This window comes from Crocodylus porosus, unplaced genomic scaffold, assembly GCF_001723895.1.
Source record: "Crocodylus porosus isolate Cpor-Errol unplaced genomic scaffold, CroPor_comp1, whole genome shotgun sequence".
Lineage (NCBI taxonomy): Eukaryota > Metazoa > Chordata > Crocodylia > Crocodylidae > Crocodylus > Crocodylus porosus.
Genome location: NW_017728951.1, coordinates 23,935,573 through 23,958,325, shown reverse-complemented (window position 1 = coordinate 23,958,325; position 22,753 = coordinate 23,935,573). Strand labels below are relative to the sequence as shown.

The following is a 22,753-nucleotide window of genomic DNA, read 5'->3' as shown; positions in this document are numbered from 1 at the left end:
GAGAAGACAAACTAAATCTGGGTCTCAGTTATAAATACAGCAACTCTAGGACGGCTCACTGGACTTGAATGGAGTTCTTACCAATTTGTACACGCCGACTGCCTTCTTAAGGAAGACAGGGCATTAAAAAAAGATAACAGACAAGGGAAAGGAGAGATGCAGATTTAAAATAGAAGTCAATAATGAATTACTGAACTCAGAGAATGGGAGCACAAAGCAAGAGAGGAGTAGGCAGCACAGGAGAGGCATTAAGTAATCTAGAGCAAGTAGGAAGAGAGTGACGGTTGGTTAATTGCCGCATTCACTCAGAAGGGCATGTCACAAAAAAGGCCATTTAAGAACTTTTTGTTCTTACTACATTTAGAGGACACTTGTTACAGGCTCAAAGATCCCCAGATCATTTTGAAATGTGCTGAACATCTATCGCTTCCATCACCTTCGTTCAATCAGTGGGATTTCTGGGGGTTCACACTTACCTGTTGCTTAAATTTAATGTCATCTAAAAATCAGGGGGAAGAATGGGAGGTAAAAACTCTCCCTCCTGACTAGCCCCTTTTTCCCCCTCTGTGCTTGGGCAGTTTGTTCAAGAACTCAGCCAGCACTGGTTTTGTGCACTGTGACGGGAGGGAGCAGGAGGAAGTACTGCAGCAACAGAAATGAATAGCTTACAGCGTGAAAGGTAATTATATATTTTCCCCCATTATCAACTGCTATAACGCCTACCAACGCTCTTGCCCAGGTCACTTTACAGCAAGCAAATAATGCCACCCTGCTCTTCACAGATCCTTCCTTCCCTCTCCTCTTTTCAATTCTGCCTTCTCCCCAGGCCATTACACATTTACTATCGATTTCAGGAGGCAGAGGTATGCCACTCAGACCTTTAGGGTTGCTCTTTAAAACTCTAAGCGAAATAAGAAAGCAAATTTCACTACTGTAGTAACTCAAGACAACTGTAAGCAATGCTTGGCTACAGCAATTCAGGCTCCTTCCTGCCAAGTCACTGGCAAGGCACACATTAACAAAGCTACAATGGATAAACGTGGCTCCAGGATTCTGCCTCATAAGTGCAAGCACAATAAACCCTACAATAAACCCTAGTGAAGTCACGGCTTGAGAACAGCTAAGAGGGAAAAAAAAAAAAAGTCTGCAATTTTATTTCATTAAAGGGTGACTACAGCAGACTTCCAGGCCTACAGAATTTGCAAGGTTGGTTCTCTCAAACTTGAAAAAAAGGCCAGTTACATTTTTTCAGAGTATCATACTCCTTCCTGCATGTTAAGGAGTCTTTAATGGGGATCTTAACTAACTTGAGGGAAGCGGGGAGCAGGCTGGAGGGAGCTGCCATTGCTACTAGAAGTGCCCCGCTCTGCAGAGGCAATGGCAGATACTGGAGAAGGCCAAGTTGACCTCCCCACCCCTCCAAAACAGATTGTTTAATATTATTACATGTCCACCAAAATCGATAGGAGACCACACAGGGGCTCCAAGCAACAATAGGACTGGCAGCACGTGGCATCCAAAGTGCCTGCTGAAAAGTACATGCTAGAGCAAGAGTCGAGCCAGTTTAGCAGGGTGCAGTGCAATTTCCACATGCTGGCAGGGAGGGTGAGCAGCACTTTGACCATCCCTTCAAGCTGCCATCCTGACCTTTATGGATAACCAAGTGGTGCCACTAATCTAGTGCATTTGTGGTGCTCTGTGCCCCTGGTGGAGGATTACCAAGGGGATGCCCTGTAGCCCATCTGCCCCCTGCATATGCTCACAAAGGGACAAAGTGGGGTGTCAGCTGCGGTGGTGGTTTCCCCAATGCAGACGACAGACCACTAGAAAATGGCTTGAGACCAATTTAGTTCCCACAAAGGTCACCGAACAACACAGTCTCCGTAATTCAGAGCCAAATGCCAATTAGTGTCTGGCTATGCTGTGAACTTTCCCTAGAGACATCCAGCCTATAAATGGCCTCCACATACACTTTTTCCTGCAAAGTTCACACTAGGAGAGGAGGGATTCAAATTGGGATAAGCTGAAAGGAAGACCCTTGGGAGGAGGGGACTTCTTTTATGTGGCTACTCTCCAACCTGGAAGTTTTTGCTGGGGAGAAACAAAAATACCCTAAACTATCCTTGCCAGTTTCTAAATAGCCAGAATGGCTTGCACACTAAACCCTGGCTGCTTGCTTTGTTTAAAAATTAAAAAAAAAACCCAGGAAATATACAGCTGACTCCAAAAAACACACCGCAGTGGTGTCTGGAAGGGATGGGTGTGTAATTTAACTGGGAGTTACAGAAACCGGTTGTCTGCAAACTTCGCTCCTTCTTAGCCCAGCAAATGTTCTCAGCAGCTTTCTGCTGCCTTATGAAATGTCTGGTAAATCTGGGGCCGGGAGGAGATGAGATGAAGCACCAGTTCATTTCTAGAGAACGAATAGAGAAGACAGAGGGGATCTGAGAGCAGCCTTCATTTCCCTGAAGAATGGGTCCAAAGAGGATGGAGCTGGGCTGGTCTCAGGGGGCAGACGACAGGACAAGGAGCAGTGGGCTCAGGCTGCAGCAAGGAAAGTTGAGGTTGGATTTTAGGGAACACTCTCACTAGGAGGGCAGTAAAACACTGGAACAGTTTACCAAGAAAGGTGGTGGCATCTCCATCCTTGGAGGTTTTTAAGACCTGGGTAGACAAAGCCTGGTCTGGGATGATGTAGCTGGGGCTGGTCCTGCTTTGAGGAGGGGATTGGACTGGATGTGACCTCCTGAGGTCCCTTCCAACCCTAATTTTCTAAGCTGGTATGATTTCTGGTCCCTTTAAACATCTAGTCACCTCCCTGATTGGGTCTCTTTTGACCCCTCCATACAAGTTTAAGCAGCACCCCGAGATCAAGAAGCGGTGTACACGCACTGAATATTTCGCTAGCTCCTCTCCTTAGAGTTTTAACTCTGTTTTCTGCTTGCACTGAGAACAAGGCCTCCTTCACCCAATGCTTTCCCATTACATATTATATAATGCATGGCTCACATTTGCTAGTCCTACTTCAGTCTTGAGGAAGCAGTTCCAAGAGAGATCATCTTCCCTGCCCTCCTTCCTCCCTTTTTCCAGGCACACACACAGGATCCCCTCTGCTCTTGAGAGCCCCTGTGATGTGGTTTCCCCAACTAACTCAAATGCAGACTGCAAGGTTGTTTTCAGGACAGTGGAGAGCTTAGTCACCACTTTAATCTTAGGGTTTCAAATTCACTCCGACTACGCTCCAGAAGTAATCTTGGTCACCTTAGGTATAGTCATCAGCAACAAAGAACAATAAGATTTCAGTCCAGCTCAGACGAGGCGTTTCCATGAAACAAGTGGGTGTTGATTAGTGGGTTGTGATGCTGGCAATTCACTAGGTAGATAGCCCGTCTCAAAATCCTAACCTATTGACCCTGTAGGATATCAAATAATGCCACCATTTGAGTGGTGTGGCAGGCACGTGTCCCAACACGACATGTGGCTTTCAAAGATCCCACAGAAGTTTTCACCCCAGGGCACCTGGCACTCTGGGGCCTTCCCACTAATATTCTAGGCAACTTCCCCTTTGGACACAATAATCCGAACTTCCTGCAGTGTAATACTTTATGGTTTTCATATAGTTAGCTTTCTGCTCCCTGTATAGCGTTAAAGGAACCGTGACAAAAGAGCAGTGGCTCTTAACATGGCCGAGCTGGCCGTATTTCACTTGTGGGTGAAGCCACCTATACATGCATATTGTCTGCAGAGCAATTCAAGATATCATCTCACCAACTAGACATCTACACTGTAAAATCAGAGGGCAGATTAGCATGGGTGCAGCCTCAACCTGGTTAGCTTGGGTACCAAAAAGGCAGCGATGATATGACCAACACCAATTTTAACCTGGGTTTGTTGCCATCCAGACCCTTGGGCACCATCTTCACTGCTACTGAAACTTAGCTTAAGTCAGTCTACACAGGCTGCAATCACACCTCCAACATTAACAGTAATGACTAAATCAATGCACTTTTCGTTGCCAGCTGGTACCTCACCATAATACAAGATGGATCCATTAAAGCTACCCACAGAGCACAACAGAAGACAATTCATCCGCAGCAAAGGAAGCCTGGCCTCACACTGAGAATTAACATGAATTTGTCTGTCTTTCTTGCATAACAGAAACAAGGGCTGGGAAATACTTGCTACTACCAGAGATGAACAAATAAAAAAGCCCAAAATCCCCAGATACAGTCCAAACCGGTTTCAGTTGGCACTCAAGTGATGATGTCCTGTCAAATGCAAAGTTTTCAGATGATGTCAGAGTATCAAGATGCAGAAAAAAGCTGATGAGTCAATGAAAAGCGGTTCTAGAGAAACCAACCAACGTAAGAGGGATCCAGGGCCCTTCTTCCCATCAGGCAAACGATCCAGGAACACTTTGGTTCATTTAAATCACAATCCACAGAGGTTTCCATCACAACAATAATTACTGGTTTCACCACCAAGTGTCCATGAAAGCCTCAAGTTCAAAACTGAATGAACAGGCATCTTAAAAACACCTCTCTTTTGGGACTTCACCTCAACCCTGATTACGCTATGTATTTAATAAGAATGGGAATTGCTTTTACAGGCTTTGCTTAATTCGAAAGGGGCCAAGTAATTGGGTTGCGAGGAAACTGAATATTCTCAACGTGAATGCCAAAAGTAATATTTCTGGCTGTAACTGAAACTTTTCTGCTAATGATTACAGCTTACCTGACTAACTGCCAAAGTATTATTAGAACTGCCCATTTGCTACGCAGCATAAGGAAACACATTTCACCCCATGCTTTATTCATCTTGTCCTCAGCTGACACAACAAAATAGCGCCATCCATCTTTTGCTTCAGTTCATTTAAAAAAGGGCCTAGAATGATTACAAAAAGAATCCCTATGACTATTAATCAGGAACATGAACAAGAGGATTTAACTGAACAAAGGGCAAAAAAAAGTCAGTCCGCATGTGTTGTCAGTAATGAGAATCCCAGATTTAAAAGGAAAAAAAACAGAACAACACAAAACAACGTTGGTGTAACACAAGACCATGGAAACGCTGGTTTTCCAGCTGCCATATCCCCAGAAATCTAAGCCATGGGATAATTACAGAGCTGATTGGAAGTGCTTAGCAATAGCCTATCGTCTTGGCACCGGCAAACTCCTGCAGCAGTCCTGTGCTTATGACCTATTTGGCTGATACAGGAAACCCAATCATTACAAATGTTAACATATTCCAATATGAAAAGCAGATTTTCCTTGGAAGCATTTGCTTTGCAAGCTTGCAGAGTCCCAAAGCTGACAATGGCCGTAGGGGCAGCAAGCAAAAGGGCCTGACTGATGCTTGGCAGTTCCCGCCCCATCCCCTATTAGCTTGCCATCCCGGGAGTCAGAGGAGAGCGTGCAACAGAAGGTAGGTGTCTGGTCACAACTACCTGCTTGACTGTTCAGACATCGTGGTCTGAGATGGAGGTCTCTGTTGGGGTGGGAGAAGCAGAGAGGGAATTTAAGATTGAACTGTGAAGTTTCCAGCTTGAGAAGTCATTTCCCTGCAACTCTTGGAAGGGAGCCTAGAAACACCGAAAGACACTCTACTACATGGAGGAAGGCCTACTTTTTTGCCACACTTGCTCTGCAAGTATCTGCATACCCTTTGCTCCAACTACACCAAGATGTCTGTTGCTATTGCTGAGAGGTTTTAAAGTGTGTGTGGGGGGGGGGAAAAAAAAAAATCAGTAGCTGTTCCTCATCCCTCCCAACTAGAAATGTTCCAAGATGTGGCAAGTCTTTATGCCATGGCTCAAAAAAATGCCAAGAGTCTGTTCTCATTCTGGTCCCAAATGAAACTGTTGTATGTTTTTTGGCTCCTTCTGGAAGAAGGGGGAAAAATCCTTTTAGATCCAAATGCTCAGAGTAAATTACATTCTAGATGACACTGTACCATTCCCATATACAGGGCTCAAATGCAGAAGAGGCCCAAGAAAGTCCTGCAGGGCCATTTCTCCTAAAGCTTTCCTTCTAGATCACAGAAAATGAGTCAGGAGGTTACATCTAGTCCACCCCCTGCTCAAACCAGGACCAGTCCCAACTACATCATCCCAAACAAGGCTTTGCCTAGCCGGGTCTTCAAGACCTCCAAGGATAGAGATCCCACCATCTCTCTGGGGAGCCTGCTCCAGTGTTATACTGCCCCCCTAGTGAGGGTTTCTTCCCAATATCCAACCTAAACTTCCCTTGCTGCAGCCTGAGCCCATTGTTCCTTGTCCGGTCATCTATCCCCACTGAGGACAGCCCAGCTCCATCCTCTGTGCAGCCCCCCTGCAGGGAGGCGAAGGCTGCTATTCAATCCCCCTCGGTCTTCTCTTCTCCACACTAAATCAGCCCAGGTCCCTCGGCCTCTCCTCAGCCATCCTGTCCCCCAGCCCCTGAACCATTTTTCATTGCCCTCTGCTGGACTCTCCCAATGTGTCCACGTCCTTTCTGTACATGGCTGGGTGAGAGGAAAAGCAAAGGAAAGGACATCACTCTGGCCCATGGATTTAAGAAATCCAGGGGGAACTCCCAAGCCTTGCCTACATCCCGGTTCTGGCATCAACTCTCCCCAGCCCCAATGACAACAACAGGGACGGGGTAGGACGAGTCCTACCCTAAGCATCGGGACTTTTCCCTGCAGGACGAGGTTGGTTTGGGGAATTTAATTGCACACTCCTCAGCTCCTCTCCAAATCCTGTAACAAAGAGCAAGCATCCTAACAACAGGACTGGCCTTACAAAAAGACACCTATAAAGCACAGAAAAACTCGAGCAGCCTTGTGTTTAATGCATCTGGGAGCTTGCCATTCACAACCACCTTGCCGGGGAGGGCGTCCCCCATAGAAGCCGCTGAAGCACACCAGCCAACTCAGAAGTAAAAAATGAACATCTAATAACTTCACCACAGTTTTCCAGTACAACCAAACAGGAAAAGCTACTTAACTCCTCCTCCAGCTGTGACCGAAAGGACACCTGGATGTCTCCCTCAGCCAAGGATATTTTAGCCAAACTGTCTGCCTCACTGCAACCCCGCGGCAAGAAAATCTCCAAAGCTACATCCATTAACAAAGCTGGGACAGAAATTTAGCCGCTGAACTTAGAAGCAGCAAGCAACATAGATGGACAAGCATCCATATCCATCCTTCTCTTTAGCAAAAGAAACTCAGGTGTGGTGCGGTAACTTGACCAATTTCACTCCACTTTGACTCAAAATGTCTCAGTCGTGCTCTGCACGAAAGTACTACCTTGAACTCGCAGGTGGCAGAACTGCTCTGCCACACAGGGTTTCTGCACATCTGAGAGTGGACAATTGCACAATGGCTCAAGGCCCCTACCTTTCATCCAAAATGTGTCCAAGAATATTTAGAGATTGCTACATCTCCACCCTCCTCTCATCTCAGCAGTTACCAGTGCGATAGCCAGAGTATGGAAACGGGCAACCCAACCAAACAAAGGAGAACAGAGAAAACAGATTTTACGTAGTAGATGTATGCTATCTGCTTTGCTGAGGATTTTTATATGACCCTGTTGCCACGCTACCGCTACCTAACATGAGAAAAACACCAGTTAGACTCCTACCTCTACTTTTCAGTACATTTAAGAATGGAAATGGTCGCTTTGTCTCCAAAAGGACATGCTAATAGATGGTGAATTGGAGGGAAGTCCTTGAAATATTTATGTAAAGGATCATAGTTTGTACCTCCACATGTGTTTATTATACTGTTCACCTTGTATTTTATAACAGTATACATACACACATACATCCTGTTCATCTTGTATACAAGATACAAGATAAACAGTATGTGTATATTTTAAAATACAGATACACATACACAGTTATAAAATATTACATATTGTTCTATGTTGTCTTATATGTACACACACACACCCCTACATATATTATAAAATAGAAAACACAAGATGAACAGTGTGTACACGTGCATATGTACACACACACACGAATACACACTGTTCATCTTGTGTTTTCTATTTTATAATACATTATAAAATAATGATGATAATGATAATAAAAAAAACCTTAAAAAAAAGATGAACAGTGTGCGTGTGTGTATTCTTCTTTGCAAGCTTTTGGGTACAAACACTGAAGAAGGGCATTTGTACCCGAAAGCTTGCAAAGAAGAGTTTTTCCAATTATTTTAGTTGGCCTAATAAAAAGATAATCAGATTTACCCAAAGAACCTTGCCTGCCTTTCTGCAAGAAGTATTTGCAAGGGAAGCAAAGATGCACACACGAGAGGGATGGTTTTGATAGGCAAGATTCCCCAAGTTAAAAAAGAACACTTTTTTACTACTTTCTTACTTGTTAGGGTAACTGAGTGAGAGATTTCTCAGGGGAACATTGCTGCCCACCCCTGTGGGTGCCCAGTTTACATAAGAAAACCAAACCTGGTGCATTTAGAAGAACTGAGCAGCAGAAAGGCTTTCCTAGAAGTTAGGCAGAGAAGCACGTGGGGGAATCTCAACTCAGCAGAATCTTTTATGCTGCTTTCTCCATGACCAGAGTCAAGCCCCCAGCAGGACCACCCAAAACAATTTCAGCGAGAAGTCACACTATGGCAGGTTGTCCATCAGACTGCGCCTGATGGTTTAGAGCATGCATCCAAGGAATCTTTGGGACACCTTTCTGCTAACACAGTTGCTATGCGTAACAGCAGTTTGAAGGGATAACCTTTTGTAACTTAGAAGGCAGTTAAACATCAAGGAGAGGGGGGACCTTTTTAGGAGAAAAGGATGAAAGAACTAGGTATGTTTAGCTTGGAGGAAAGGAGATTCAGAGGAAGACAGGAGAGAGGTTTTCAAATATTTGAAGAGCTGCCATCAAGATGGAGGAAAAAGAATAAACCTTGTTCTCCCGTGCCAAAAAAAGGCAGAACATGAAGCAATGGGTTTAGCACATGCACAGCCTAGCTAACTCAAATCTCAGGAAAAACTGTAGCAAACAGAGGGCTAATGGAACGAGCTGCCTAGAGACGCTGTGGAATCTCCTTCGCTGGAAGTTTTGGCTGGGTCGCTGCCACCCTGGGACAGCTTAGGTGACAGCCCATCTGTGCAGAGGTAGGTTACATGACCCTTCAGGTATCTTTAAAAAACTTCTGTGGCCATAGGCATAGGTGGCCGTGGACACACAAATACTTGGAACAAAGGGAGAGCACACTGCAAGAGGGCAGCAGCTGGTGGAGTCCACATTGGAGTGATTTACTACATTTGAATCACTGTGCAAATTAACAGAGTCCGATTCAAATGTGGCACAGACACTCCGATTTATAACCTACTAGTTGCTGCCCTCTGGAAATGTTCCCACTTTTGAAAGGGCTCCAAGCGTTTCTATGCATGTCCACACCCTCAGATTGTCAAAAAAGAGGTATATACAGTGAGAAGAGCATCCCAAAGGGGAGAGATGGGAGGGGCTTGGGGGGGGGGGGGGAGAAAAAAAAAAAAAAAAAAAAATCACACAAGTTGGTACAAGACCTTGTCTGGTCAATGTGTAAGGACAAGCCATCATCAGCATGGACAGGCTCCTCCTGGCAGTCCTTAAGACTTGGATTCCCTATGCTACCATATGACATTAATACCAGTATCTTAATGGAGGAGAGTCGGCATGAATGACTCTCCCAGAGGTAGCAGGCAGACAGCATCCTTCCCCACTAGGATTCCTGTTTTGTTTTCCTCTTGGAGAATTTCCTTAAGAAACCCCTGATGCTCATGTGCGTTGCATTAAAAAATGAAAAATATCACAAGACTGTTGCACAAGACTGGAAAACCACTATGACACATTCCAAATGAATGCCCATTTTGCACCACACATTTGTACACGCGTAGTAGGCCCAATGGAAGTTAGGGAGTCGCCATGCTAGGAACTGCAGAGGCACAGGCAAGACGAAGGAAGACAAAAAACAGGCGAGACAAAGAAAGCAGGACTGTTCCTGAGCTGTACAACTGGAACCGAGGCCCAGAGGGATTATGCCTTGAGAGAGATTACCTTGGGTAGTCTGTGACCACTGGAAATTAAACCCAACCTCACACTTCAGCATCTGACAAGGATGACATGTTACGTGAGGAACAGAAGAATCCTAAACTTTTTACAGGAATATTCAAACAATTGGAAAAGAGGGTTGAAAGAGGTTTAACCTGAGCTCTTTGGTTGTTTTCTACAGACCTCCACATGCTGCTTCCAGCCTACAGCAAAGCCGTTTGAGTCACTAGACACAACCACCCACAACTCTGCCCTCCATGTCATAGGGGAAAGGAAGAAATTGGCTGCAGCAGGAGCTCCTTCCAGCCTGGTCACCTGTGGGTAGCTGAGAAGAAACTTCTCCTTCCTATTCAATCCTTTCTAAACAGCTCCACAGTGCAGCCTGCCTGCCATACTGGAGTGCTTACAGCCTATTCTTCTGATTTCCACAACCCTGCCCCAGCTATTCAGAACTTAGTCACCCCATGACTTGCACGGTCGATTCCAATCCCAAACACACACCTGTATGACAAGGGATCCTCCCAGTAGGATTCTGCCTGACAGACAAAAAACAGGACCACAAGACAAGCATGGCCTACACCACTCACCCCAAAAAGTCTAGCTGGTCTGAACTGGAAAAAAACAAAACACAACCCCCCCCCCGTACACAACTACAGATTACAGCACTAAGAAGACAGCCGCATTTAAAAGTCAGCACTACGTGTACTTAGCTTTGTAGCCATCTGCTCTGAGCCTAACCCAACACACATCCATACTTCCCCCCCTTTCAGCTGTCTCCAGACTTCAATTAAAATAAAAGACTTTGTTACTAAAGGTTGCGACTTGGACTGGGTCTGCATCCCTCCCATTTGAGGGTAAATTCTACCACCCTCCCTTTTCTGATATGGGAGGTCATGAAAGAAGGGCTTATTTAATGAGAATGGACACCTTTACTTCCTTGGTTTAACCCGGCAAAGCCACCAAGATGAAGTCACACACTCCAAAAACACCCTTACTGAATCACCCAGGAGCCCACACCTTCTGGGACTCTTTGTTCTGCCAAGAATTAAGCAATCCTGAGATTCAGAGAAAGAAATATTTGTACCTGGTCCAAGTTATCCAACCCAGGCACAGGAGTGTACAAAAGAGCAAAAACAGAAAGGGTTGTTACACAATCCATCCCAAACAGCTAAACAAAGCCTTAGCTATGGATCAAGCCTGTCCTGGGCTGGAAGAGCCCGGAAGTCTTTAGGTCAGGAGTCCCAGTCATAGCATCAGAGAAGGGACCTGCACAGGTCATCTGGAGCAACACCCTGCCTGAAGCAGGATCATCCATATCCAAACCATCCCATACAAACCCATTGTTTAACTTCTTTGTAAAACTACACAACCTGAGATACAACACCCCAACCTACCACAGGTAAAGCAGGGGGACCACAGTGGCCAGCACCCTGCAGTTTTAAAGGCTTTTAATATATGCTGAAGAGATCCCAAGAAGAGGGTCATGTCTCCCTCTCCCCACACCCTAGAGGAAGGCAAAAACCTCCATGGTCTGTACCAGTCTGACCGGAGGGTAAAATCCCTCCCTGGCCCCAAATATGGAGATTGGTCTGATCCCGAGTGGAGGGGCAAGACACTCTAGCCAGCAACTGTCCAGTTTCAGTCCCAGCAGGAGAAGGAAAGCAACCAGTAAAGCCCAGATGCACAGGAAAACCCACAGGAATGCAGACATAGTGATACCCAGGTCATCCCTGGCTGATCGCTGTCCAGCTTCTTGAACACTTCCAGTGATGGAGACCCCACAGTTTCTCTAGGCGTATAGTCCACTGCCTCACTGTTCTAATGGCGAAGAATTTTTTTCTGGATATCCAAGCTATACCTACCGCAACTTCAAACCATCGGTCAGCGTCCTACTTTCTGCAACAAGAAAGAAAAGGTGCTTCCCCCACTTCCTTCTGGCAGCCCGAGTATTTGAAGACCTATATCAAGTCCCCTCTGAAGTGCCTTTTCCACAAGCTAAACAAGCCTAGCTCCTTGACCCTCTCCTCGTACGACTTGCCTTCCACACCCTTTATCATGTCTGTCGCCTGCCTTCGGACCACAACTTCTCTGCATCTTGTCAAGTAGAGGCACTATCACCTCCCATGTCTTGCACCTAATGCTTCTGTTGGATGCATCCTAGAACTGCATTTGCCTTTTGTGCAGCTACACCACACTGCAGACGCCTGTTGAGTTTGTGATCTACCAAGACTCCCAGACTCCTCTCTATAATGCTTCCACCCAGCCAAGCATCACCCATGTTGCATTTGTATTTTTGATTAGTCTTCCTGAGGGGGAACCCCTTGCATTTGTCAGCACTGAACTTCGTCATACCTGCTATCCCTCTTAGTTTAAGATTCTAGTAGCACTTAAATGTCCTAATCATAATCACAGCCCCATTGTGCTGTAAGAGACTGTCCTCTCTTAGAAGTGGCCAGAATCCAAAAGGGACCAAATAGACAATACATGGGAGGACAAGGAAAAACAGTAATCCAGAGGGTGAGGCAACTTCCTGTAGATGTCCCAGCCCTACCAGTGACCTGCTACGTTCAGGACTAAGCCTCAGCACCAGACCCGGGTCCTATGGACCACGCTGGTGGTCCCGAGAACACTGAAATGTATAGCAAGAGAGTTAGGTTATTGGAAAAAGACGCTTAACTGCACTCAACATGTGATTATACACATTATTTCAAGTAGTTTGCACACAGGTGTCTACTGCACAGCCACCAGTTGGGTGTGCAACTAATTGCCATGTCATTAGCAACCATATTAAATGCATGTACATGGTGTGCAGTTATGTAGGCATTCCTACTGCTGAAAGAACGGGGCGCTGCCTCCAAGTTACTTCAGTTAGTAAAGACTCCTGAAGAAAAGGAGGCATCTAAGCTCAGCAATGTTCTGTTATGCTGCAAGCTTAAAGCTAGAGAACAAAATTGTGAGTACCATATTTTCCTCACATACATCAGACCCTAGAATAAAATACATACCTGGTTTTTTTTTTGAAAGGCAGAATAAAGAGAAAAGAGATCTTTGCTTGTACTAAGTCACCTCCCACGTCTTGCACCTCGAGTAGCAGCAGCTAGGCAGCTGAGGCAACTCATAGTTCTGCTTCTTGTGGATCACATGCAGATTTGACTCTCTTTTGCCTGATAAGCAGCACAAGCTGCTCTTACCGTATTTTCTTGCATATCATGTGCACTCCAATTGCCAGCAGCTGGGTTTTTTTGGTTTGTTTAGGAGGTGCATGTCATATGTGACAGCATATGGTGTTCACAGAGCATCACTGTGTATGTAGCACCATGAAAAAGAAAAAACGACTGGTCTTTCTCCACTGAAACAAATCTATGGAGAGGAAGAGCCAGAAATGCAGCAGATAGCCAGGCAGGAGAGATAAGAGTCAGGGAAGGGAATCCAGGAGGTTATCAATTACGTCCCAGTTACTTACATGCACATTCACACTTGTTCACTGCAAAACATGTTTGGTCTCGTACTTGTCCTCCTCTATGTTGAAGGGGGAAGGTTAGTTGCAACTGCAGGCACCGGTGGTCCAGGAATGATATTTAGGGATGTAGGGCTAACAATGGTAAGCAATGGGAGGAGATCTGGGAGCAGAGAGCAGCGTATTGAAGAGAAAGGCTGCTCCAGCAACCAAGAATAAAAACAGGCGCTTTCACAGGCACAAGGCAGGACCTCGTAAACTCCAGAGTCTGTGGATCATGATTGGGTCAGTTAGGTAATACTGGAATCTTAAAATAAGAGGCACAGCAAGTATTAAATAAGCCTAATGACTTCCAGGCTCCTTCCAATCCCGGACAGATTTGATTCATGGCTAAGATTTTGTTTAGCTATTTGGGAAGTCTAATCAGAGCAGTGATTGTGATGAAGCAAGGGGCTGCGCCTCCTTTAGCAGGCCCTAGGCACAGGACATTGAGCAATGAACAGAGCATTCTGGGATGCCTCGTGCCATGTAAATAGATGCACCCATTGATCTTGTGGGCTAGGATTTGGATACGCTGCCCTGGGTAGCAGTTAGGATGATGGGACGGAGGAAAAGCAGGGAAGTTTGGCAATCTTTCCCTGGGGAAGCAAAGTTGTGGTGGAGCCTGCCTCCGTTTAGTCGCAATAATCGAAAGAAAACGGTCTAAAGCCCAAGGTACATGTGATCATCTACAGTGAGGATACAGAGTATGCTGCCAGGTATTCACAGGCCCACTGACACTGGGGGACAACCAGTGAGCCTCAGAAATCCTGGACTAACATGCCTTGGAGAACAAAAGGCCCCTATTACTGTAAAGCACAAAATACTACAAGATGTAATCTCACATTGCCACAAGATAATCTCAGCAAGCAACAAGAAAAGGAGTGATTCCCCTTACCAAAAAAATCCCCCTGGGTCCCGATAAAATTACATGAACCATAATAGGTTTGTTTTATACATTGTGTGTAATACAATATTGGAACTAGGTCTGCAGCTATGTAATTGCAAAGGAAATGGCTATGGGCTTGTTCAGCCCAGCTGAAAATGCCATCCCATGTTTTACCACCACAAAAGCAAATCCCCGTGGGTTGCATGTAAGGAGCCTTGAAGCCGCCCCTCTGATCAGGGCTACGGAAGAAGAACAGTATAAAAGGCGCTTGGTCATACAGTTATACTTAACGGTCTGTCAGGGTTTCCATTACAAACGGCATCGCCACAAATTTATAACTTGACCGTTTCAAGCTGCGTCCAAGTGAAACTTGGCAAGTAAAGGAGTCGACTCGGGTCCAATTTTTCTTCCCCTCTTTTTTTAAAAACAAAAACTCTGCATAGACTGAGTCAGTCGTTTGTACTGTGAAGGCTGGCAATAAGAGCAGTTAAAATCTGCTGCTTCAGTTTTTTTGCTGCGGTTAAAATCTAGCCTATCACACTTCAAATTTGAAATGGATTCTGCAGAGATTTTACAAAAGACTGTTTAGAGCGTACCTGCTGGCTAAAGATAAATTTAAACAAGTGCAGTAATTGAGCTGAAAAAACAGCTCTGAGGAAAGGACTAGCACTGCAGAGCGCTTCTGAACCAAATGCAAAGCTCTACAATTTCCCTCCTGATGCACATGTAACTGCAGTGAATGCTAAAAGGACATAATTGCGAATGGCATGGGGATAACAGACCCCAAATACATGCCTGGTAGGGTAACGACCACTCAACTGAAGCCAGAGGTCAGGGGGAGGTCTCAAGACAGATTTGTGCTAGCATGTATGATAATTATTTCCTTTAAATACCTGACAGCTGGCCTATATTTAATGAAGACTGCTTTTAGCTACAGAAAGTCCCGTTCATTTCAGTGGGATTCTGCCTGAACAAAGTGAGTTTGTGACGGTTGCAATACTTGGCAGGTTGAATCGACTCGTGGGCTTGATACAACATGGCTAGAAAGATCTCCAAATTTATTCATCGCGTGCATCTCGTTGACATTGCAACTGGCACGTCAGAGCATTAACGGAGGAGTTTTCAGTTGGAGGACTTGGACACTTCCCGAGTTTGCTGGCACATGGAAGACTGTTTGGATAACTTAAAGAAAGAAAAAAAAAAAAACTAAATAGCAGAGATAACTGAGTCTGAACATGCCTGAACTTTGCAGTAGCTAGAATCCAGATTCTGCAGTTCGTTCCTTCTCTTGTATATAGAAAAAAAAAAAAAAAAAAAAATGTTCCTTTGATTATGACTTGCTTTGCCTACGTAAGTGCAACACCGTTACTCGGAACGAAGGCACCTTTCCAAGCATCCCTGACTCCGCTCCTCTGTGCTCAAGTAGTTTAACATGCCCTGCAGGACTGGATCATTTGAACATGCTTCCAATTACCATTAAAACTAATGGGATTTGAACACTCCGGTTCTAACCCCAGGAGCTTTCTCTGTGCTGCGAGAGGTGCAGTGATCTCCTCCAGGACCAACACCACAGGACGACAGAACGGTACTTCTCAGGGTGGGGAGTGGAGGCCTTCCAGGGACAAGGACAGAGGTTACATTAAAAGGCAATCTGAATGGGAAAAGAAAGAGCTATGCTGCCTCCCTTCCAGTTTAGCTTTCACTTGCTGCGGGATAAGAGCAAGCAGACAATTGGCTGCTCCACGGCAAGCCTCCCCGTTCCTCTTTTAAAGCCAGACAAATTGATCACTGGGCCAAAGTCTGGTTCAGGCCTATCAAGGCTGCCACACTGTTTTCAGTTCACCTCTTGCAGATCGTCCCCCAAGCAAGGCAAACAGTGTGGTTGCTTCTCCAGGCTGCGTCATGGCGGCTTTGATGCAACTGCTGATAAAGGACAAAGCCAAAAAACCAGATTTGCCACCGTTTTTCACCCTGTCTGCAAAACTGCTTCCAAGCAATATGAAGAGTACAGGCCCATATTGCTATTAAACTAACTCAGGTCTTTCAACAGAATATATGGTTCCTTTTACAGATCTGTTGTCAGTAAGAGGTGAAGAAGCCAATGGACGTTAGCCGTTTTTGTGTGGTATCACGATGCGATCCGACTGGAACAACTGACACAAGTATTGCCTCTGCATTTCCAGCTTTCCTACAGCATAGTTTAAACAGAATCAAACCCCATACAGCATGTAATTATATATACACGGTCTCTAAAAAGGTTTTCATCAGAGGCATTAGTGCAGCAGAGTGGATGTCATGCATTCAGCATGATGTTCAGTCTGATGGTAATGGTCTGAACTAAGCAGTGAACAATTGTCCAATTGTTCTGTATGTTTGCGCACATGGGCAGCGCTGCAAGGAAACATCTGTTCCTACCACCGAGCCATCATCACTAGAAATTACATTCAGAAAGGCTCACTGGATTTTTACCTGCCTGAGCCAGAGGGAGAGAAGCAAACCTACAGGACGACTGGGACCAGAAAGAGCCGAGATGGATTCTATTTGTGATCATTCCTTGAGGGAATCCACCTATTGATTGTACGTGGAGATTCACGTGGGTAAAATAAATCCAAATAATCCCTCTTTCTAGGAAAAAAAGGTCATCCATGTGCTATGAAGAGCAACCCAACATCCACTGGCCATCCAAACATTGCATTTATACCTCAACTCACACCAGCAAGCACCTACAACTCATACCAGCACTTTTCTTTTTGCTACCTTTTCATTTCTGCATCACTTGCGAACATCTTGGCTTCTCCTTAAGCTAAAAAGCATGAACATTACTAGAAAAAATAAAAGGCCCTTCCTGTGGTGTCTCTAACCCGGTCCAAGCCAGGAATTGCTGAAGTTTAGGAATCTTGCTTTTCAGAAAGCTTACAACCCACTTTTTCCACCAGAAAAACATTTAGACCGGGGGTTCTCCAACTCTGTGATACCACCACACTGTAAAATTATATATCAATTTACACAACCCTCCCATGATTAAAGCTATTGATTAAAGCCAGGGGTTTTCAACCTTTTTTGGTTGGTATACCCCCGACGGCTGGTCGAGAAGTGGGAAGTGTCCCAGCAGCCGGTCAAGGAGCGGAGGGGAGAGGGGGGTTCCCCCGCGTGCCAGCAAAACCGGAATCACCGGCGACGAAAGTGGAAGTGCTGGTGGAAGCAGCGCAAAGTGCTGGATGGCGGTGGCAGCCCTGCTGGGGAGGGAAGAAAAGTTTGCGACCCCCCTTTAAAGTTGCTTGTGACCCCCCCAGTTTGAGAACCCTTAGTTTAGACAAGTGTTCAGACCAACTGCTCTCTCCCACTGCTAGCCGTCAGCTACCTATATTTTGCAGGACAGTAGCAACACGCACCTTCCTTTTGCTTTTCAATATTTCAGGCTGGTGGCCCCTTACAGCCAAAAAGTTTTCCCAACTCTTATGTTTTAAATTCCAAAATCAAGGAGTACAAGAAACCCCGCTCTTCATGCTCAGTGCTGGAGGGTATGCTAAAACAAATCAGCATGCGTTTCCAGAGGCTGAAGTGAACATTAGGCTCTGAAGAATAAGGCTGAGCAGGAAGCAGAGGAAAGATTTTCTTCCGCCTAGATCAGAACACATTAGTGCTTCACAGGTCTGTTCCCGCCCCCCCCAAAAAAGCCTCTCTGAAGGGCGACTGCAACTACTAAAACCCTGGATTTATTTTAAAAGGGGACTTTGACAGAACTGTAAGTCACTCTGTTCAGGTGAGCAAAGTCATCTTTTTTTCGTTGTTGTAGCCAAGTTACTTTTCCAGCCTTCTCACCTCACTCAATGCCAACACTTTCCTTTAGAGACATTCCCTGCTCCCCCGGCAAGCCTCTGCACGCTCTCAACTACATGAATGGTGCTAGGCACAACAGAGAAGGATGGACTGGACTGGAAACCCCTCGTTTTTCTAGTGGGAAATCAGACACTTTTGCATCGTCTGAACAACTCAAACTCCCTTGGTGACTTCTTGGTTTGTTTCCGGTTCTAAAAAAACAGCAGAGAGAAGATATCCCAGAGTTGAATGACAGTTGCCAGAATATGGCCCTTGGGACCAACATCGGTAATATCTACTTCTTAGCAAATGAATCTGTTAGCCACTATGCTAGGTGTGTGAAGATATTTTATGGCATCTTTCCCCTCCTTTAACCTTAATGACCTCTTTAAAATTGGGTAAATATGTGCTTTGGCCTCCTTGCTCATTTTGCTAATGTACGCAATATTAAATACCCAAAAACCCATAAAGGCTCCACTAACCAATGTCTATTTATTTTCACATAGTACACCTATACTACCATGCCAGTCAGCTGGCAGGCTAACCGTTCCTCAAATGCATCACTTGTGCATAGACTTAAAAAGTGTTATTAGCTTTCCATAAAAGCATGGAGGTGATGCTCAGTGAAAATACAGGTACTTGGGATAGAAACACCATCACCTTGGGGACTATCTGGGCTATGGGGTTCTGCTGAATGGCTTCTGGATCCAGATCAAGATACTTGGGTCAAAACCCACTTCTCAGAAATGCTGAGTACCCAGAACACTGCCGCCATCAAACGAGAGTTGCCGGTGCTCAGACTGAGATTCAGATCTTCGTCTGAATGGGCCCAACACTGGAATAGCTCCTCTGGGCAAGAAGCGGGTGACCCGATGCCTGGGGCAATGGCTTGATTTGGATGCAGAAGGTAGAGCAAGGGAAAAGTGGACAGATGTTTGAGCCAATATTTACCCCTTCAGAACCACCACTCTATGCAGGAGGCTCTGACAGTCACTTGGGCTGGCTACGAGACACCAGGCTTCCAGGAGTTTAAAAATCACTATACATCAGTCTGATCCAGTCTAGTCCCATGCCAGCATCTCCTTGCCCAAGTGGAAGCTGGTTATTCCAGCAGTGACATGGAATCACTTTTACCTCATTTTTCCAGGACAGAGCCTCAGCTGCTTTGGGAGAAAAGAGAGAAGCACTGGTTGGGCCATTTGGAGAAAAAGAGCATTTTTATTTTATATATCATTTCTACCCCGTTTCTCAGTTCTGGGCCAGCAGCTGAGTCAGTAAGATAAGTTTTCACCCCAGAGCAAGTCTAACAGCTTGTTATAAATCCCCTCAAATAACCGTTCGTAATGGAAATGCCAACAAGACCCTTAAAAGGGACAGCAGGGCAACTGCATCAATCTAATGAATCAGCACATGATCTGCACCTCGTTTCCTCCTCCCCCTTAGGTTCCCATTAATGACCATTGGCTAATTAACATGCAAACCTATGAGACATTCTTACGGTGGAAGGCAACATTTTGGCCACTGGCCCAAACAAACAGAGGGAAACTTCAACCTCCTCCGCCAGACATGGTCTCAGATGGAGCTAATATATCGCTGTATGGAGCGATGGTGGGGGAATTGAAGGGTGGGAGGGGAAGAGAGAGAACAAAAAATAAATAAATAAATAATGCAGACCATTAAAAAGGAAAAATAGGTGCAAGTGTCTCACCACTCTCGTTTTTTTCGATGACATCCACGACCTCCCCGGCTTGCAGGCTGATCTCGGAGTTCTCCTGTTTCTCGTAGGTGGACACCACCACATACTGCTCCAAGATCATGGGCTCAGAGCTAGCGTCAGCACCTGGGGAAGGGAAAAAGCAAGCTGTAAGCCAGCTTCCAGCCATGGCTCCTCGAGAGCGACCTCCGTCCGTCCGATTCATGATAGGCCAATTTGTCACCGAAGCCAAGCCAATCAGAACGCAACCTTGGCTTGCGGCATATCCCCGAACGGCTGGCCATATAGAAGTAGCCTCCTCTGGCCCACAACCCAGTAGCACAGAGGGACATTTGAGAGAGGAAGAAAAAACATTTAAAAAAAGAAAAGTCAAAAGCTTAAAACATAGCAAACAAATCACAGTGCGTCAGGACAGAGTCTGAAAATAAGCCTCTTTCCAACATGGTTTCCACAAGCTTTGTCCCCATTCAGAGAGAGAAAAAAGATCCCGGGTAGAAGCAGCATCAAATCCGGAGGCAGAGCTACGTCCCAGCAGACAGACAGAAACAACAATCGGCTCTCCCTTCGGAGGATCAGCTCCTTCTCCGGTCTTAAAAGCTGGAGCTGAAAGTCAAGAGGGGGTTGTGGACACCAATCGTATCTGTCTGCACTGCAGCCCTTAAATAGAAACACATGAGCAGGACTGAAGGGGGGGAAAAAAAAAAAAAACGAACAGAAAAAGGAGGTGGGGGTGGAGGAAGGGAACGAGGGGAGGGCGGCGAGACTGTTTACTTGAACCAGAAGAGAAGTTACAGCGCCAGATTCCTACTAAACATGGCCCCCCCCTTCCCACTGCCTTTTCCAAGAGTGCTGCATTCCCGTCTAGGGGGAAAAAAAAAAAAAGCCTCCACTTAAGAGCAATGCAGCCTCGGAGAAAAAATGCACAGCAAAAACCAGGAGATTTCTACCGTCTCTTTCCCCTTCAGTGTTTTTGGGGAGGCTCATGAGCCAGGGTGAAAATGCTCAAGTTGCTTCATTTCATTCCCCCCCACCCCGCAGTTTTCAGCTGTCAGGAATTGTATGGGAGGGAATCTGTGTTTTAGGACAGGAACCAGGGGGGTGAGGGGAAAAAAAAAGGATATGCCTTGTAATATTACACACGCTTCTTCCTGACAACTCCTCCCCCCCCCCAGCACCCCACCACTCAGACATGCACCCCATGGCTTTTTTAGGGCTTTGTAAGTCTCCTTTAACGTGGAGCGGCAAGACAGGCATTTTGCACAGCCAGAGGTGGAGGCAGGACGATCTGCTGTACAGCGAGCCATGGCAAATGCGGGGATGCCCTTCACTCATCACTCAGGCGTAGCATAAACAGTGTGTACCAGGCCACCCCATCTCCGAACACACTTCTGCTGGGAGACTGCAGACAGAAGTGCTACAAAAGCATTTTGGAAGCTGGTAGTTTTTCTCGCAAGTTTATGTCAACAGGGATTTTTTTTTTCCAATACGATTCCTGTTCCTGACATAAAAGGCATCCAGAATTGCTATTCAGAACCGCCAAACACACAATGCATTTGCAGACACTTAAGTGATTTACAGCCTTGTCTACAAGCCACCGACTGGGGCACCAGCATTTCTTGCTGATGCTGAGAAGAGAGTTCCCGTCACAGTCTAGAGAGACAAGAAGGGCAATGGCCAAGTGATATGCCCAAAGTCAGCGGAAGCAGCAGGAATAGCGCCCGGGCTTTCTGTGAATTGTAGGCTAGCGTCCAAGACACTAAACCACGCTACTTTTCTGTTCCACAGACGATCCCCATCAGAGCACAGCCCAACTGCAGATGCTTCCTCAGCCTGGAGAAGGGCATTTGTACCCGAAAGCTTGCAAAGACGACTTCTTCCGACTCCCTGTCTTGATCTGATAAGAGAGACAAGGTTCTTTGGGCAAGTCTGATACGCCCATGTCCTTAGACCAACATAACTACAACCTAGACCCCTACCAGCAAAGGCTCTTATTGTTATCCCAATCCACACCATACATGCTGGGCTTGCTCATCTACCTTTGTTCAGGCTAAAAAATGTAAATGGATTCTACAGACTGAAAGAATTTGCCCTGAGATTTTCCTTTGGCAGGTAACCAGTGCCTCATTCATTAGGCCTGTCATTTGACAGAGTGTGAGGAAACAGAGGCAATTAGTCCAGTCTTTTCCTGACACTGAATGCTATCAGATTGCCTCCCTCCAGCCCGGACTTCAGACAATTTAGAAAATTGATCAGAAAACCTCTTGCATGCGTCACCTACACAAACAGCACACAGCGTCCAGAGTCAGAGGCCAGTCTTAAAAAACATGGAGCTAAAAAAAATAAAAAGAGAAATCCTCCTTACTTTCCAGTTGGCTCACAATAGCATTAAAAGAGCGAGATGATCTCAGTCAAAACGAGAATGATACAACCTTTACTCACCTGGTATCACATCCACTTCAAAATACACATGTGCATTTTTATTTTTGAAAAGGGCTTAATTCCCATAAATGTTCTGGAAATGAAAAGCAGCAGTTTATCTGCAGAACACGCTGCATCAGTGCCTACTTCCCGGCACCCCAATTTCCTCTCCGCAGGCAGGCAGGCACTCTCACCTGCAGGCTCTCCGATCAGAACCAGAAGTCATCACGGAGACGGATCTGCCTGCGCACCTGCAGAGTCAAATGATGAACGTATATGTGCCGGAGCAGCCTGCGTTCAAGAAGTCATTTGATCTGACAAGGGCAGAATGCCAACAGGTCGTGGGGTCCGTGATGGAAGCTGCAAGCTGAATTTTTACC

At 45.8% G+C, this 22,753-nt stretch overlaps 1 protein-coding gene across 3 annotated transcripts in view; it reads right to left on the bottom strand.

The window, feature by feature from the left end:
- The window catches only part of SH3PXD2A (SH3 and PX domains 2A), a 308,394-nt gene that overhangs the window by 57,028 nt on the left and 228,613 nt on the right, over nt 1-22,753 (bottom strand). For all 3 annotated transcript variants that reach the window (XM_019555887.1, XM_019555886.1, XM_019555885.1), the window contains one exon: nt 19,950-20,081. In XM_019555887.1, the coding sequence (XP_019411432.1) occupies nt 19,950-20,081 (132 nt within the window). The remainder of the gene's footprint in view (nt 1-19,949; nt 20,082-22,753) is intronic.